Raw genomic sequence first — 18,571 nt, 5'->3', positions numbered from 1 at the left:
ACAGGGTGTTGGTTATGATTCAACCTGGCAGGTACAACTCACTATTAGTTCCCCTTTTCCAAACACAACACTGATCCAATCTGAGTGCTAGAACATGTATATACAGGTTGTTCCTGGTGCCGTTCACACAGATAACAGGGGTTTATCTTCTGTTTGCTATGTAGTCCACTCTAGGATGTATGTAAACAGCATGACATGCTGACATACGGGTCTGTGCTCACGTTTGCAAAGGTGATTGCTGGCCCTGGCCACCTGCAGGGCAGATATAGTCTGTGATTCAGTAAAATATTGACTGGATTCAACCTCTTGCCCAGAGTTGCCTCCTCTACACACACATACACACAGAAACACACACAAACACACATACACACACAAATGCTTTTTAGTTGGGGCCCATTTTGACAAGCCCCACCCACTCTTGTTGACCAAGCCAATAGGGGACAGACTGAGGGTGAGCAAAGGGCTGCTCTTATCTCACTATTTGTCCAGCAGAGATCAAACTCTCCTCTCCTGTTGTTCGGCTGCTCGGATGCCATTAGAGAGAGAGAGAGAGAGAGAGAGAGAGAGACGTATAAAGAGTGGAAGAGAATGAGAAGAAGTCAAGGGCAGCCAACACGGAGCTGATTTTAAACCAGACACATCAGAGACCCGTGGTCCTGTTTGTCCCTGTGCCAGTGACTCTGCAGGTGAGTGTGTGTGGTCACACGTGAATGACTGTAACTGTGTAAGAACCACTGATGCTTTTCAAAGTTGTTTTTTAGTCCTTCTGGAAAGCATCTTAAGAGTAGTGATAATATGACTGGAGCTGGAGAGCAGAAAGGGTGCTGTTGGGAGCACAGTCTTGATCATCTGCAAGTGATAAGATGTCTACGGCAGCACACACGTTATCTCATAGGTCATTTAGGGATGTCGACAGTCATTAATTGTTGGAGTAACTACTTTTGAACAGGACGTCCTACAGTTCTGCTCTAATGCTCCAATCAGTTTCAAATTTCCCATTTCGGTTTGAGTTGATTTTTAGAGTTTTCTGCTAATAAGTTACCTGATCTTGGAAACCATTACTTACATTGGGGAGTTGTTGGTTGGTCCTTTCTTTAGCCTTGAAACTAGCCAGTTCTTACTTTTTTTTCACGAGTAATTTTCCACATGAGTCCTCTTATATCTAGTTTATTAAAGTCAAGCACGTGGGAATGTCCTTTTAGTTGTAGTCACCGTTTGTTTAATGATGTTAAAACCTGTCGACTGTTGGCTTTGCAAGTTGAGTTAAACATTAAGGGTTGGAGAATGATTTGCGTCTTTTTAAAAGCACCTGTTCTCCAAATCAACAGCAGCCACAAAGCTAATGTGGAAGTCTAAAGAGTATTGAGCTCTTGCTAAATTCTTGTGCAAATTGAACAGATTTGTATTTGGTTGTCAAGTGTTGAAACTAGCAGCTGTCCCGCTTACGTCTCGTTCGAAGACTCAGCAACTCAGGGTCTGACTGATGCTTACGGTTTTTAAAAGTCATGATATTTGTCAAAAAATGTGCATATCTTTATACTTTCGGTCACCACAATCACACCTTAATGTTTTTGTTTATATCTGCACGTGCCTAATACATAACAATTCATTATATTTCAGTTGTAGTCAACTGCAGTGGATTAAAAAAAGTTGATATTGAAGACCTTGTATGACTTGATTGATTTAAATTGGTGAATAAGGAGTCCTCTCTGAGTTTTCAGTAACAGGGGGCTGTTTAAGCTGTGAAGCCAGTTATTTTCACCCCTTTAGACTTGTAACATGACTCGATAAAAAAAGACTTCAACTTTACATGAAAGGCAAAGAAAGGAAGCTACACAGTCTATGGTAATGTCTGAGCAGGAAGCGGTGATTCCTTTATCACATGATTAAAAGGCGGATAACAGTGATTAGAAGCGGTTTAACAGCTTTGATCAAACGTTTCCAGCACTGTTCAGGGTTGACGCTGAAGTAAATCTTATTATTTGGTTCCAAAAGGTCCTCAGCGTGACTCCTGCCATGCTCAGCAGTCAATCAGGTGTGTTTCTTGAAAGAAAACCTTGTTTAGGTGGACATTTTGATGGCAGCAGTGTTGAACACAAGTATTTATTGGTCTCTTTTTGGGGGGGAATTGTTACCGGCTCATTATTTATCTCCCGAGTCTTTTATCTGTTAAAACGGTCAGGTTGGATTTATAAGACGCATATGAACACAGACTGGCCTCTGTATTGGTTTGTGCATGCAAAGTGAGCAATTATTGTCCAGCAAAGTAAAACTGCCAAGAAACAGCGGGTAGAAAAAGAAAAGACAGAAAAAAAAGCATGTTGGAACTTAAACAAATGCAACATGACAAATCTGATGTAAGTACCCATAAAATAACTCATTCCTCTATTCTTCATCCCCCCTATCATATCGGTCCGCGACAGCTGCTGGCGCTGCTACAGGAAGTCTAAATCACAGCACGTACCAGTGTTGTGATGGCAGAGGCTGATAACACATCATTTAAAGTGTTTAATGGTTTATGTGGCATGATAATCTCCGCTGAGACGCAGCTGCTTCTGCAAACAGCCAACCTCGTGAGAAAGGCTTTTCTGCAACCCGTCGATCACTAGTTTCATTCATGAGTGGCATGAAAGTGTTTTGTGGCTTTCATCTGGTCAGTTATGGTTTCTAAAAACAATTCAACCAGTTTCATGGTATACATTTCCGTGGAAACACACTGAAACTGAATTTAGACCATCGTGTAACGCTGACTCAAACAACTGCTTTAAAGTTTAAGCCCCTGATCATTCCGACCCTTTTCCTACCGGGGAAAGGGTGGGGGGGCGGGGGATGTTCAGGGGTAGATAAGAGGTCAACAGCATGTGCCACATAGAAGTGGTATACATCATCTGAAAGCTAAGAACTGAAAGATTAATTTGACATGAAGCACAAGTTCTTCTATTCATGAATCAGAAATAAATATGAAGAAATGAATTGAATTGAAATGTATTTTGAAAGTGTATGAGGGCTTAGAACATGACGATGGAAGTGTATGGTCTCGTAAGTCGTTGATACCATTTAAGATTTGGTGCTACATTTATTACCACTTGAGAATTGATTATTTATATTATCAGAAATCCCTCAAATATCACATTAGAGAGCAAGACCTGCAGGAGCACCAAAGAAAAAAATCATGCTATAATTTACAATCAAAAACTTTTTATGAGAGTTGCATTTTTATTGGTACTTTTGAATGTTTTGGTGTAATTTTTAATCACGGTGAAGCGAGCATCTCCTCTGCTTTCTCTGTCGGGGCTGAGCTCCTCCAACTACACACACACACACACACACACACACACAAAGCAAAGTCAAAGAAACCTATTTCACTCTGCTCTGTCCGAAGTCTCTCGTCCAAAATTTGATGGCAATCCGTCAAATTGCCATAGAGCTCTTTAGCTAACAGGGCTAAACATGTCCATATGTAGAGACTTTTCTATTTCCCATAAGCAGCTCCAAGATCGATTGTACGGTTTTCTTGCAGTCCATATAAAGACATTTTCTTAGCTCACCTATTGCTCTGGCATACTTTTATAATGTCCCTGTCCTCACTTAACCTCGATCAGACACATCAAAGCATGTACAGATAACCAACAAGTGGTGCGGCACTGGCAGACCTATCAGTGTAGTGAATAGTTAGTGTCAAAACATACATGCAGTTCAGGTGAAGGACTGGCAAAGATTTGGACTAAAGTGGACAAAATAACCCAACACTGTAATAATTTACAGATGCCGACAGTACTATCAAATGCTCACAACTATACGTCTTAGTCACTGATTAACCTGTGTTCTGGAAAAAAGGAGCTCATTAACAACGGACAAAATGTCAGTCCATCACCTTTGGTTGTTTTGGAAATAAGAAAGTCAACCATTTCCCTGTCTTTGTCCTGTACCTCTCCCTCCCCGCCTCTTTTTTCCTCTGATGATCTTACAGGAGCACAGCTGACCACATTATCCACCTCCCCTCCCTCTTCCTCTCACCTTGCTGCCTCCTCTTCCTCCCCAAGACCATGGAGGAGGTCACCAAGGTCACGCCACCTGTCCTGGAACGTCGGGCTCGCCAGCGCCAGCCCACGGTTTCAGTGCTCAAGTCCAAGCTGAAGCAGGGTGTGGCCTGCTCGGTGCCCAGAGTCCGATCCACCCTGACCGGGTTCTTCCCCGTTGTGCGCTGGCTGCCTAAATACAAGCTCCGCGAGTACGTCTGGGGCGATTTGATGTCCGGGGTGATCATCGGCATCATCTTGGTACCGCAGGCCATCGCCTACTGCCTGCTGGCAGGAGTGGGTCCCATCTATGGTTTATACACCTCATTTTACGCCAACATCATCTACTTCCTCATGGGGACGTCCAGACATGTCTCTGTGGGGATCTTCAGCCTCATGAGCCTCATGGTTGGACAGGTACTGCAATGGATCACAGGTGGCAAAGCAAGGAGCATACAATTTGGGTCCGTCGTGAAATGTTGATTGAAATTGTATTTATTTTAAAAAATGGTAATGAAAAAAGGATGAAGATTAAATCAAAATAATAAAGCAATTTGAATAAAATAACCCACTATGTTTTTATATTTGCAGATTTAAACGGGTAATATTTATTTTGCGCTGTAAACAATGTTAAGTTTCGAAATGAGTACATTGACATTGTTTCCAATTCTTTCCAATAGACTACTTGTCACTGGGAAGAGGTCAATTAAGATCATTGCACTTAATGCCACTGAGGATTGTATTTCTTATGTTTTAGTTAATAGATTAATTAAGACTTCTTCTAATGCAGGTGGTGTATAAGGAGATGTTCCTGGCAGGTTTTGACCTCAATGAGGACTCCACAGCGTCTGGCCCTGGTGTGTTTAATGCCACACTGGGCACTAACCTCACCGCTGGTACACTTCACACTGTGGAGCTCATGGGTCTGCAGTGTGGGAAGGAGTGTTACTCCATCAGCATCGCTGCTGCCCTCACCTTCCTGGTCGGCGTCTATCAGGTAATATATGCAGGTGCATTTTTTTTGTAGCGCTTTGGAAAATGCTTTTAGGCCCTCATTTTATTATTATCTAGTTATAGTGAAATTCTGCAAGCAGTTTCTGTGGTAGGGCGATGATAGTGATGGTGGCACGATGACAACATCATAAATGGGCAATAATGTAAAAATTAGTGTTTGAGGCCGTACTTATATTATACTTGATATTTCATTTGATAAGTGACTCACCTTTTCATTCTTATCCCTCTCGTTGTGTTCGTCTTCCTCTCCCCGCTCCACCTCCTAACCTCCTCACCAGGTCGTGATGGCCGTGCTTCGGCTCGGCTTCGTCTCTGTTTACCTCTCGGCTCCAATGCTTGATGGTTTTGCCACGGGAGCCTCTTTCACCATCCTCACCGTGCAGGCTAAATACCTGCTGGGTCTAAAGATCCCCCGTCACCAGGGCTACGGCACAGTTGTGGTCACCTGGATCAACATCTTCGCCAACATTCATGAGGCCAACCTGTGTGACCTCATCACTAGCGCCATCTGTATCTCTGTATTAGGTAAAGTTACAAACGGCTAATGATATACAACACTGTTCCTAACAACTGTCTTTGATATGGAATAACATGAGGATTTTTGTGATTGTAGTGGCGGGGAAAGAGATCCAGGAGCGCTACAAGGATCGTCTTAAGATCCCTCTGCCGACTGAGCTGATAGTTGTGGCAGGAGCTACCCTGGCCAGCCATTTTGGGGAGCTGAACAGCAATTATGGCTCCAGCGTATCCGGTCACATCCCCACGGGGTTCATTCCTCCCCAGGTGCCCAGCTTTACTCTGATGTCACGGTTGATACTGGATGCCATTCCTTTGGCAGTCATTAGGTAATGTGTAACACGTTTAACAACATGTTTGCTTGGCCTCCACGTGTGTCTGCTACATGGATTGTTAAAGATGCAATTTAGTTGCCGGATTATCGTCTGTCAGGGAAGGATACGTGCCCTCATCTGATTGCATGTCTTCAAAATTCATACAACTATGGACAGTTTGTACTCTATCTGATAAACATTTATTGGCTTATTTGAATGATGGTAACCACTCGCCAATCAGCATTTTAATATGCTTTGAAACAGTTTAAAGAGATATCAATTGAGTCTTAATTAATACGTTTTAAAGATGCAAAAGTAGTAATTTTATGGGGAAGATAAAATGCTATTTCATTTACACTTCTGTTGGACGTTTACATCAGGACAAAACAGTTCTTCACATGCGTGTAAGAGCAAAGACTAATTCACAGGCTCAATTGGTAAACCAACCTTTCATTTTATCCTGCAGTTTTGCCTTCACGGTGTCGCTGTCCGAGATGTTTGCTAAGAAAAATGGCTACACGGTTCGTCCCAACCAGGAGATGCTGGCCATCGGCTTTTGTAATATCATCCCCTCCTTCTTCCACTGTTTCACCACCAGTGCAGCGTTGGCAAAAACCATGGTGAAGGACTCAACAGGTTGCCAGACACAGGTGAATGTCCTACTTTTCTAGGAACATCACTAAAGTCTGTCCTGAGGAGCAAAACATACCGCATTGTATCTGTTCATGCTCACTATAAAACCTCTCTTTCTTCCTCGGTCTCTTTTTCTCTCCATTTCTCTGCTCCTCCATCAGATTTCCAGTCTGATAAGCGCCATGGTTGTCCTGCTCGTCCTTCTCTTCTTTGCGCCTTTCTTCTACGCCCTCCAGAAGTGTGTCCTTGCCTGTATCATCATTGTAAGCCTTCGTGGGGCACTGAGGAAGTTCATGGATGTCCCAGCTAAGTGGCGTGCCAGCCGGAACGACGGCATTGTGTGGCTGGTCACCATGTCGGCCACGGCTCTGATCAGTGTGGAGCTGGGCCTCATGGTCGGAGTATTTTTTTCCATGATCTGCATCATCTTTATGACCCAGAACCCTAAGGTGAGTAATAGACTTAATGCTGATAATGGTTTTGGAAAGCTGATACAAATGACAATAATTCCAGCATGTGAAAAGACAATTATTGGCCTTTGGTTATCTCATGATCTAATCTAATCTGATGTCCGATGCCAGGTCTCTCTCCTGGGCCGGGCCAAGGACACTGATCTCTACGAGGACTTGGACGAGTACACGAACCTTACGGCGCCGCCTCGGGTTCAGGTGTTCCGCTTCCAGGCTCCGCTGTACTACGCGAACAAGGACTCGTTCCTAAAATCCCTCTACAAAGCTGTCGGAGTTGAACCTTTCTTGGAGCTGACTAAGAGGAGAAAGGCAGAGAAGAAGGCCAGAGAGATGTCCTCAAAGCTTGGCAAGGCAAATGGGGTTAAAAACAACTCTGAGGTGGTTATAGGACTTGTACAGAGAGAACTGGCTTTCCACACAATAGTCTTAGACTGCTCGGCCATACCCTTCATTGACTCAACAGGCATGGCCACAGTTAAAGGGCTGGTCAGTGAATATAAAGAGATAAGTGTGAGCGTGCTCCTCGCCAACTGCAACACCTCAGTCATTGATGCCCTGCAGAAAGGACAATTCTTTGGGAAAAATGACAAAGACATGAGCAGCTTGCTGTTTCATACAGTTCACACGGCGGTTCTCCATGCAAACAGTACATCTGCGGCAGCAGAAAGCAGGTTAGAAGACTCTGTGGTTTAGGTATGTTATCATGATATGAGGTCAGACCATTTTGCTAGCTTAGTCTGTAAATGCTCCCTCCTAACTGTCCTCTACGGTGGCCTTACAAAAAAATAAGGAAGCACAGCATGTGGTTCAGCAAAACCTCTGTAATCCAAGCTTTGAGTCATCCAGCAGATTTTTGGATGTCATTTTTTTCAATATAGGAGACGCAGATGGAAATACCACAAAATGACAGCAGGTAATGGTAACAGGTACAAGGCCCGACGTAGTCAAACTCCCTGGTTTGTTCCTATTAAGAGCTGATTAATATCCGAGTCATAGAACACATTTGTGTCACTCTGTCAAAAGCAACGTTGACTGCAATGAAAGCTGTTTTAACTTTTTATATCACTTGAAGCCTTTGGCCAAAGTCCATAATGGCTCTGATCCAGGAGTCCAGAGTTCACACATGAAGATTCAGCCACTATTAACAGTATTTCCTGATCTTCCAACTGTGACATTGGAGCTCAAAATCATGTCTAAAGGCCAAGTTAATTAAACTCTTCCTGACTTAAAGAAGAAGCACTCGTTCGTGGCGGCAACAGAAGCTTTACGAGACCCACGAGGAGTGCTTTTTCAGCTTCGGTCTCGCACCGAGACAGCCTTGCCTATAAAACCTTGGCTCATCACAACTTGTACTCTTGCCCTGTTCTCTGGTGACCCATTAATGGCAGCTGTACCTGCTCTAGATCTGTTCTCGTAAAAATAAAGGATTTACACACGTCTGCAGTCTCTTCTTAGGTGCTTCTGAAATGTATATCTAAACTGATATGCAGCAGGTGATGCCACATACTGTACTTCGCCACTACTGGTTTGTTGAATCACATGTTTTGTGACTTACAAAATTTGAGCAGATTTATTCACTTTGTTATTAAATCACTGTTTTTCCTTAAGTCTTTTATCCTGTTGCTGCCAAGTGCAACAATTGTCTTGAAAGTACCCCACTTCATGTTATACTTAAAAAAGGATGCATTTTTACTTTTACTACTTTATCATGACGTTTTGATGAACCACCATTGTATTAATATATAGGCATTTGTGTTTGTAAAATTGAGAAACTTGACAATTTATATTTTCCTACACTTATTTTGTTATCAAACTGTTTCCATGCATTAATGGAACTTGAATCATCACATGTTTTAGATTTGTAAAAACGTGACAGTGTTGACATTCAACATTCCTACACAGTACAAACACTGCCTTAATGTTCAATACTTGAATTAAACTGATACGTTTTTAGTGAAGCGCTTGTGTCTGTGTGTCTTATTTACATTAATAACAAACATTTATCATAGCAAGGGAATATCTATTGATGACAAATGTTACTTTTTATCCTTTTCCAGGTTGAGGTGCTACAACTCTTTGCCTTTGGAGACCCTACCAGGAGCTATTGCCCCCATGGTCACACAAACCCCAATTCATTGGAGGGGACACATTTGTGTCCATTAACTCTAGAACTGCAGCCAGCAGCTGGTTAACTTAGCTTATAGTGCAAAGACTGGACATATGGGAAAGTCTGAATGTACAAAATCTGCTTTCAGTGGCAGCACCTCTTAAGCTCACTAATTAACATGTTTTATCTTCTTTGTTGAATTCGTACAGAAATTGAAGTGTAAAAATGACAATTCAGCTTTTTACAATGGGGTTATGTGCCCGAGCAGTATCTTTCCGAACCCCTTATTATAAAAGGCAAAGTGTTGTTTTTTTCACTTTGGTTTTTGTACACATTAAACTGTAAGGGGTGCATTGTCGGCCTATTTTGTTACCTATGGAGGGCCCAGGCTAGCTGTTTCCCAGTATTCAGTCTTTATGCTTTAAACTAAGCTGCTTGTTCCAACAGACATACATGAGAGTGGTATCAATCAAACGCTCAGAAAAAAGTGAATAAAAGTATTTCTCATAATGTCCAACTATTCCTTTAACAAAGCAAAACTAGTTAAACCCAGTTAAAATGAACTATAAGACAACTGTATTTTCACAATGATTTTCCGTCATTCCTGTCTCAGACACCATTTGCACAACTATTCATTACAGCATGAGGTGATTATGTGATGGTATATCATTTTCTAACATAACCATCATACTGACAAAGCCACTGTGGAAGAAAACTACAATCATTCAGGATGACAACATTGCCACCAGACAAAAGTTAAATCACAAAATTATTGTTTGTATTTTAAATAAATCTGAAACAACTGAGATAGTCTTAGTGCACAACATCCCAAGTCTCTTAATTGCATCCCTGTTTCCCCCACTTACGTCTTTTCCTTGCGTCTTAGTCCCTCCCACCAGGGATGCACTTCACACCTAAATTAAAATGTAAAGCTGCAAGTCAATTCAGTTCAGTTCATTTTTCTAAAATGAAGTACTTTATTTTAAGATGCACATTTTTTAAAAAGCTTTCTGTTATGTATTTTATTTTTTAATCCAGCCCAGATCATTTGTTATTAGAGTATGTATATGTATGTATTATAATTCACCCAGTTCAATTTCTATATTTGAAATGACAGTCAGTTGTTGACTACATACAGACGTAATACAACTGTTGGCTACTATATGGGACTAAATCATATTATTGTGATTGTAGTGACCCTGTTGCTTATCAAAAAAAGGCAGCAACACCTGCAACAAGTGACCCTCCTGATGTATTAGCCTGTGGCTAATTGACAGTGGCACTACGCCCCCAAGTGGTGGGAGATTGTACAAAACAAAATAATAACAGAATGGCTCTTACACACCGGCCCCTGATTGATTCAGGCAGCAGACAAAACAATTCTTTACAAGTTTTATATAAGGAGCCATTACATTAGAAACAAATATGTACAATTTGAAACAGTCAATTTCATAAGAGCATTCTTGTCTCAAACAGATCAGCCAAATACTGAGACTGTCTCCATCTCCTTTTTATATACAGATCACTTTTTTCAAAAAGTCCAGTGTTCAGAGCCCGGGTCCCCCACTGACTCTGTCATCCCCAGGACAATTTCCTACCGGTCACTCCCCTGCACATCCCTTCTAGGTTCTTATTTAAATACACTCAACACTTTTACACGACACTTACATCTCACTTGTTTATAGTCCTGTTATCTGATCGTTGTGCACTTTATTTTATATTTTCTGTAAATTTTAATGTTTCTACTTTGCACTGTGTTGATTGTTACGTTATGCACCTCCCGTCATGTCAAATGCCTTGTATGTTCTACATACCATGGCAATAAACGGTTCTGATTCTGAGGAAGCTCCAGCAGCACAGCAGTCCACTCAGCACTGGCAACAAACAGGTGAACCGAATGTGTGCGTCAGTGTGATTTATACAAAGAAATCTGAAAATGTGCATCAACGTTTTCTTTGAACTCTTGTTTGTGGATTGGTAACTCTTGAACCAATACTGCCCTCTATTGTTCAATTATATGAACAGCAGAAATAAGCACATGATGCGTCCTCTGCAATGATAATGGGATTGATATGGATTAGATAGATAAAGACATTAAAATCAAAGTATTCCTGAGCTATTGATTAAAGACAACCCAACAATTTAATTCCCAGCATTCTTTATTCATTCAAAATGTTTAAAAATATAATATAAATATAATTTCACATAGGCACTGAAATAAATATCTCGTAAATCAGCGCCAGTGCTTTATCATGTAAATGATATTCAAGGAAAACACAAACACGGGATAAAACAATCATGAGATGATTTTTTCTTTTCTTTTACATCACGCAGTTCATGATGAAAACTAAAAACACACTCAAAAAAGGCAAAAATAAAGTCACTTCTTTCATAGTGCCACTTCTAGCTCTGCAGCTCTGCAGCAGTAAGTATACACTCAAATTCAGAACTTGTTCCAAGCATTGAATTGTACTAAATAAAAACAACTACTGGCCTTGTTGTGTAACAGCAAAGATGTTTGATCATCGTTTTTGACCCAATACAGATTGTAACAGGAAGTGCTTATAGAGTACAAATACTCAAAAGATAATAAGGCAAAAATGTACAAACATGATTGGAACTATGCCAAAAAAGTAAAGTCTAAACATTGAAATATGCCCCATACTTTGTTCCAGGTCGCTGTAACACTTAACACTGGCCTCCTTTAAACAACAGCATCAAAACAGAAAATCACGACAATTGTGTCACACAATTAGCCTTTATGACCGACTTTATGATCAAAAGGGCTGCAAAGGTGAAATCTGATAACAATTTTGGCTTTAGCTACCTGCCTTATCAGCCACAGGTGATGACCAGTCAGACAGTTTAAGTGCTACCACTAACTGGATTGTCAGCAAGAAAAAACAAATGTGTTTTTGTTGTCTTAATTGTAAAGTTCGAGCTGTTGTTAAAGGGTTATTTCATCCATATTACGATCAACATTTTTCTCATTTCATGCAGAATCCGCTTCACGAACCACTTTCTAACAAAACATACAGTAGTCTGTGACTTTAAATACGAGCCCGGAATCATTTACCATGCTGTCAGGAGACGGATGTGGGGCGGAGCTTTTTTTCCATCCTTTGCCCTGTGATGACACATCCTGTTTACTGACCAGTTTAAACGCAACACTCTGCTAATAACTAATAATATCAAAAGAGGCTGATTGTACAGTATATTGATTAACTCTGTTGCTCTGGTATTAAGGCCGATATGACATCTTGCCTGGTGTAGCCGTAACGTACTGGATTTGGCCACCGTGAAGCGTTATTCAAAACTGCCACCTTATTTGTTCCAAAGACAAGACAGTACACACAGAAAGAAAATAATGTACTGGAGGCTAAATATGGTTTCTACAATTTCTTTGTAGATATCACAGATTGACCTTTAACTATTTGTTCGAGAGCTTCACATGCTCGAGGCGTTGAGACATTATTTATGAGTTCACAGTGTTCATAATTTCCAGTTGCCATGTTTTTGTTCTGTGCTTTCCACATTTCATCAACACTTTTCATACAATCCAACCTTGTAGGAACTGATACACAAAAAATACACAAAAAAAAAGTAATTGTTCACGCAGGCGTTCTTGTTCGATTCAACAGAATCCTCTGAGATATTTTTCAAAACTTCTGTACAAAAAACAAAATTCCTAATCTCAACCAACCATGAGATAAAAAAAATGATCACCAAGTAAAAACACCAAACCGTAGTCTGTTTCTACAAATTAATTAAAATTCCAGCTTCATGCATCTTAATGGTTAAGCGATTTCTTTTAAAGATTTAAAATATATCTACTGTTGGAGACAGTAGACTTAATGTATATACTGGCCTTTAACAGCAGCCAAACAGTAACCAAGGGCTCAGTGAACGCTAAGAGCTACCGCTAGACTCCCAGTTTTTACACCTTAGCAGCTAATAGTCACAAGCTAGTGGTTGAAAAATCTTTAGGCAGCAACTTCTAACCAGCAGCTAACTGGTAAGAAGTGGTGGAATATTAACATGAGGAGTGTAACTGATGTCTGCTAATATGTATAGCTTTTAGCCTGCAACTGGTTGCCTTTCCGTAACATCCTTGGATCGGTTCAACTTAGCCGGTGCTGGCCGGGCACGACCGGCTGTGCCTGAAGTGCATGATGTGTACGGCTGTCTGATGCCACCAGTAAAACATCACCACCACCAGTATGTGCCACACCTGGTGGCTGGCACCCAGGTAGTTCAGCTGGCCTAGAGGAGGAGGAGGAGGAGGGGGGGGAGGGGGAAAAAGGCTCTAAATACTGTACATATTGATTGTTTTTTTCCATTCTCATGCTTTCTTCACCATGTACAAGAATGAAAATATATCTTAGGAGGATAATTAATATTGTCTCGAAATAGTACCTAAACATGTCATATATCAGTCCATCCTTATATTCTTGCGTACACAGCTTCAACGGTTCACTGAGACACTTGCCTAGAGTGGTGCCATCGTTATTGTTATTAGTAGCACCTGTGATTTTTCCTGCCGTGAAAGAGACCACAGCACTGGGCATTGACTCGTTAAGTGGTAATTAAGGAAATCTGTTACAGCTGCTTGATTTTTCCAGGTCGGCAACAATACAGTGTGGGTTTTATCATGTCAAGTCTACGTGCACTACTGACTCCCACAAAAATACATTTGGATCAGTATTAAACAAATCTAATGTACTTTTTTTCCCTAATCTGTAAAATATATAAAATTATATGAAAACTGCAGTATGGATTGGTTTATTTTTTCTGTGACTTCAGCTTTAGTAGACTGAACATTTCAGATGTCCTAAACTTGCAACATGTCCACTACCTTACACACACTGAGTTTCAATGTAATTACACGTTATTCTAATATGTATTGTAGCGTTTCCTTGATATCTTTACTTCTTTAAGACCATGTCTGCAGTAGGTTTAAGGTAAACCTCAGACGTGATGACCGTTAGTGGTTTTCAGGTTGTTTCTACAGAACTACTGGGTTTCTCTTCACTGACGCAACAAAACACAATTTACACTGAAAAAAATAAATTGTCACTTTTGTTTATTCCTAGTCACACAGTGACCTCAGTGACGGAGGAGAATGACTCACCGGGGAAGTAGCGTTCAGGGATCTTGGTGACGTAGAACAAGAAGGCAGATCCAGCGATCAGGTACATCACTATCACACGGGGCAGGAACAGCTGCGCATACAACAAAAAACAAAGTTCGTATGACTGAACGTTGTATAGTCGGGGGAGGAAAGTGCTGAGATGTGCTGTTTCCTGACCTGTACAACATCAGGGCTGAATCCTCCATTGAGCCAAACCCAGTGACATGCAGGAATCACACTGATGCCGGCCACGCAGCAGAAGATCGTCGTCCGAATCCGCCGCCACTCGTTGCTGAGGTAATGAGGGTGGACCTGAGCGCAGAAGACGGCCAGGATCAGGGACAGCACCGTCAGCAGGTAGACCTGTCGCCAAAACTGCAAGACAGGAGAGAGACGGGTGAGATGCAGTCTAATCAGAGCCGGAGCATCTGGCTTCTTTATTAGCATCTGGAGAAAAAAAAACAAAGGTTGAGCGTTCCCACTTACAGCGTTACAGTAGAAAGCGTAGAAGATCCCGGGGACATAACAGCCCAGGATGCCGACAGAGATGCCCGCGTAGTCCAAAGACAGCCAGCGACGGCAAGTCTTCTCTGATCGGTGGCACGAGAACGAGTGATACCCCACAGAGCACAACATGCACACCTGCGATACAAAACACACAGTACCATTTACAGACTGGGAAACAATTGCACTCATGACATCCAACACCAATTTTTCTTATGTTTAGACCTTTTTTTATTATGATTAGTTTTGGTTTCATCAATAAATCTTCACCATTTCTGATTGTACGTCAACAAAATCCTTCAGCGACTATGATACATTAACTTAACTCAAGGAATTTTTAGGGATAGTCTAGATACTCACAATATGCACTTAAACGGACAAAGAAAGGGGTTTAAGGAGGGTGTGCGGGTCACGTGTACTACACTATATACCTACTGGAAGTGGGAATCACACTGACTTATAATCTACTACATTAACAAGTTCATCATCAGCTGCAACAAAACCTACAACATAAAGCGCGCACAGCTAACACGGAAACAATTAACACCGTCTCTGAACTACTCTACCATTGCTAATGTAGCTCTTTACAGCACAACACACTGTGTCCAGCCTTTACAACAGCTACACACAGCTTACACACCTGTGTGGGTTGAGGTGAACTGATTGCGCCTGCGGCAAGAAACGTGAACCTTCATGAATCAGTTTATTAAGCCATACATGCTTTATTTATACACAGTACAACTACTCAGATAATGCAGATGTTCATAATTAACTGACACTTGTAAACAGTTGTAAAGAATTCAAAAACATGGGACCCTGGGAGGACCGAGTAGAATAAGACAGTTATATTAAGTTTGCATTCAGTTGCATGTCTAAACGGCACAGTGAACAACTTTCTCTGATACCAGAAACTTCTCCAGAGGACCCACACACACACACGCACGCACGCACGCACCTGGAAGCAGAACAGTCCTATGACGTAGATGACGTAGTCCTCTCTTTTCGCTCCGGAGGCTGGCAGTACTGATGAGACGTCGTTGACCCCCAGAGAGAAGAAGAGCAGGAAACCAAGGAGGTGGCTCCAAATGTTCACAGTCTCATTGGACAGAGTGAAAATACTGCAACGGAAAAAGAGGGAAAACACACACCAACGAGGCCGTGAACACACTAACACGCACTAGAACGTTCATTATAACATGCAGAAGAAGCACTTCATGATATAAAAAGTATATATATATTTCCAGCATGACTCCCACCTCCTCAGGCAGAGATTGGAGGGCAGGTGGGCCCTGTAGCCGCCTGTGATGTAGGGGTTTTCTTTGAGGAAGAGGGGGATCTGTTCGTAGGTGTACAGCCTTATTCTCTGGGGTATCAGCACCGGCCAGTGCTGGTAGCTGCCCAGCTCTATGTAGTGGGCGGTCTTCAGCAGCTTCTGGGGCATCTTCAGCAGCATCGCGGTCTCAGCCACTGGCGAGCCGGGGAGAGGTTAAGGCTGAGAGAGGGGGGGAGGAAGAGGAAACCACCGGTCAAGGAGAAGGCAGCTCTGTGTAGTTCATTACTGGCCTCTTGGAACAATGTGTCAGACCGTTTCATTGTTGTCAAGCCACGTTAGCAAGTTCAATTTCCGGATAACGGCGACGCTAACCTTGACAGGCATTTTTCTGTAGCGTAGCCGGCTAAACTCATTCAAACCCGGGTTACAAAGCTCACCATTAGACGCAGTCGGACCGTCGATGTCTTTGTTCAGGCAATTCAGCCATAACCGGACGACTATTAAGCTAGCATTGCGTTAACAATGATTACATTTTTGTTGAAGAAAACAAACAAAACACATATCCTCAGCTGCTGTGTAACGCCAAACCTATCTTCTTCTTTTTGGTATTAAAGGAGGAAACGGCGCGTTACTGCCACCAACTGGTAAATGTGGAGGATTGCACCTGGAGCCAAAATAATCTTCTGATCTTTGCTGCAGAAATACCTCTTAAATCCCATGTTAAAGGCTTATAATGAGGTTTTTCCTCTCCATAAAGCTTAAGTATTAGCTTACATATCTTACAGTCTATTGTTGTTCACAGCTGTGAGCACTTCCCAGGAGATATCTCCACCAAAACTGAAATTAAAATCACGCCCTTGCTTTTTGGCAATCATTAATTACAATGCAAATTGTTTTCTGACATTATGAATGTATTTCATTTAAAAGACCAGACTTGTGGGCTACACCCCAAAGGAAATTGCATTTGTTTTTGGCTATGATGGAGGGATATAGTCACAGACTAATCACTGTATGATGAAACACAATCTCTGTTATGTTTTTTTAATGAAGTCAAATGAGAGCATGGCTGCCATGGTAGTGATCCCTCCATTCTGCCATCAGTCCTTTTAGCCTGGAATAAACAAGACCAGTCCTTCTTCTGACATACATGTAGCCATCCACCTGCAGCTAACTTTTCCTATTTTAGCCATAACATCCCAGAATTATTTCATTTCCACTTTGAGTTAAGGTTGGGAAAGCAATTTTATTCCACATAGTCTGCCATTATTATACACATTCTTTATCAACTCGTTCCAAGGCCGATGGTTAAATATTTCTAGTTTGACAGATTAGACTCCATTTAGTCATTTTGCCCACAGTTCATTTAGTATCTTCCTCATAACACATTTTACAATACTTGGGAATCTCTCTTTCCTTTTTTGACATTCTTTAGTTGTCGTAAACATTATAGTTTGTGTTTATCTGAATCGAGAAGAGAGAGTGCAATGATTCTGTCTCCTAGAACAACTGCCACACCCAAAAACAAGGCCCACATCACATAATCCATAACAGCCGTCCATGAAATGTGCTGACAAAATGACTTTGGTATGTTAATATGTCAGTGGTTTAATGTTATGACTTCATCCTCCTTAAAAGTTGAAATTAAACATACTGGGGAGCTGCAAGCATCGGTGCATCAGATCCCTGCAAACACAATGACATGTATAATTACAGAGCTAAACCACAAAATAACTCCCGGAATGTGTTGGACATCTTATATTTATGATGTATGTTTACAACATATTTCGATGTTAATGTCTTTAAACATGATGTGCTTTTGAGGACATGCTCATGTTTTGGTGTTGACGAGACGTGCTCCTAACAATCAATAAATCCTGTCTTTTTTTTCTTCTTCTTGTGAGACAAAAGAGTAGGTTTCATTTATTTCGGGGAGTAACATTTTGGATAATACTCATGCAAGGCAGCAAATCACTCTGACATACCAAGGGCGTTATGTTGGCCTGGTTATTGATTCCTTTTTCCATCTGCAACAAGTTCATTGGAACCTGATGCACTTGTTTGTTCTGAGAAGAAAAAAGACACGCATGCATTGATAATTACAGGGAGTGATTTATGAGTCAGCGAGAAATGCACTGTGATGAACCACTGCCCAAATGATCATTAAGTCTTGAAACATGGCACCCTGATAAAAACACTTTTCAAATACCAACAAGAAAAGGGATTCGTTGTTTCTATAAGAGGCTCCCTTACTTCTGTTTTAAAACCCAATAATATTTATGGGTCATATATTCTGTAGGGCAGTCATCCTGTCTGCCATTCTTTCTATTCTGTTTTTACCTCAGTCAGTCTCTATTTATGCCAGCTGCTCTGGCAACCAGAAGTCAAGTCCGAGATGAGATCTACAACACAGGAACATGTGTTTTTACTTTCAAAATAAAAGCATACTGGTGTATGACAGCGGAAAGGATTACAATTAGACAAAATAAAAAGTTATGAAGATTTTCGTGCAAGATTACATGCAATTCTATTTTTGTTTACATGACAGAAATTCATATTTACTTAGCTTTTCTTTATAAAGTATCTAATTATG

General features: G+C 41.3%; 2 protein-coding genes across 2 annotated transcripts; one reads left to right on the top strand and one right to left on the bottom strand.

Moving 5' to 3' along the window:
- The first annotated feature begins 554 nt into the window (after positions 1 to 554).
- slc26a1 (solute carrier family 26 member 1) lies at positions 555 to 8,875 on the top strand. The gene is made up of 8 exons (XM_079178848.1): positions 555 to 686; positions 3,971 to 4,436; positions 4,810 to 5,016; positions 5,312 to 5,558; positions 5,647 to 5,878; positions 6,330 to 6,513; positions 6,658 to 6,945; positions 7,078 to 8,875. Exons 2-8 carry the CDS (start codon positions 4,047 to 4,049, stop codon positions 7,657 to 7,659), a joined length of 2,130 nt encoding a protein of 709 aa, XP_079034974.1. The 5' UTR covers positions 555 to 686; positions 3,971 to 4,046; the 3' UTR covers positions 7,660 to 8,875.
- A 2,353-nt stretch (positions 8,876 to 11,228) lies between these two features.
- LOC306710127 (progestin and adipoQ receptor family member 3-like) lies at positions 11,229 to 16,546 on the bottom strand. Its single transcript, XM_079178521.1, has 7 exons — positions 16,419 to 16,546; positions 15,965 to 16,200; positions 15,664 to 15,826; positions 14,691 to 14,846; positions 14,382 to 14,579; positions 14,205 to 14,295; positions 11,229 to 13,336 (listed from the first exon to the last, which is right to left on the bottom strand). Exons 2-7 carry the CDS (start codon positions 16,159 to 16,161, stop codon positions 13,200 to 13,202), a joined length of 942 nt encoding a protein of 313 aa, XP_079034647.1. The 5' UTR covers positions 16,162 to 16,200; positions 16,419 to 16,546; the 3' UTR covers positions 11,229 to 13,199.
- Between the last annotated feature and the right edge of the window lie 2,025 nt (positions 16,547 to 18,571).

Source organism: Pholis gunnellus (genome assembly GCF_910591455.1).
Source record: "Pholis gunnellus genome assembly, chromosome: 18".
NCBI classification, from domain to species: domain Eukaryota; kingdom Metazoa; phylum Chordata; class Actinopteri; order Perciformes; family Pholidae; genus Pholis; species Pholis gunnellus.
Note: the sequence above shows the minus strand (reverse complement) of the source record. Positions and strands in the feature narration are given on the sequence as shown.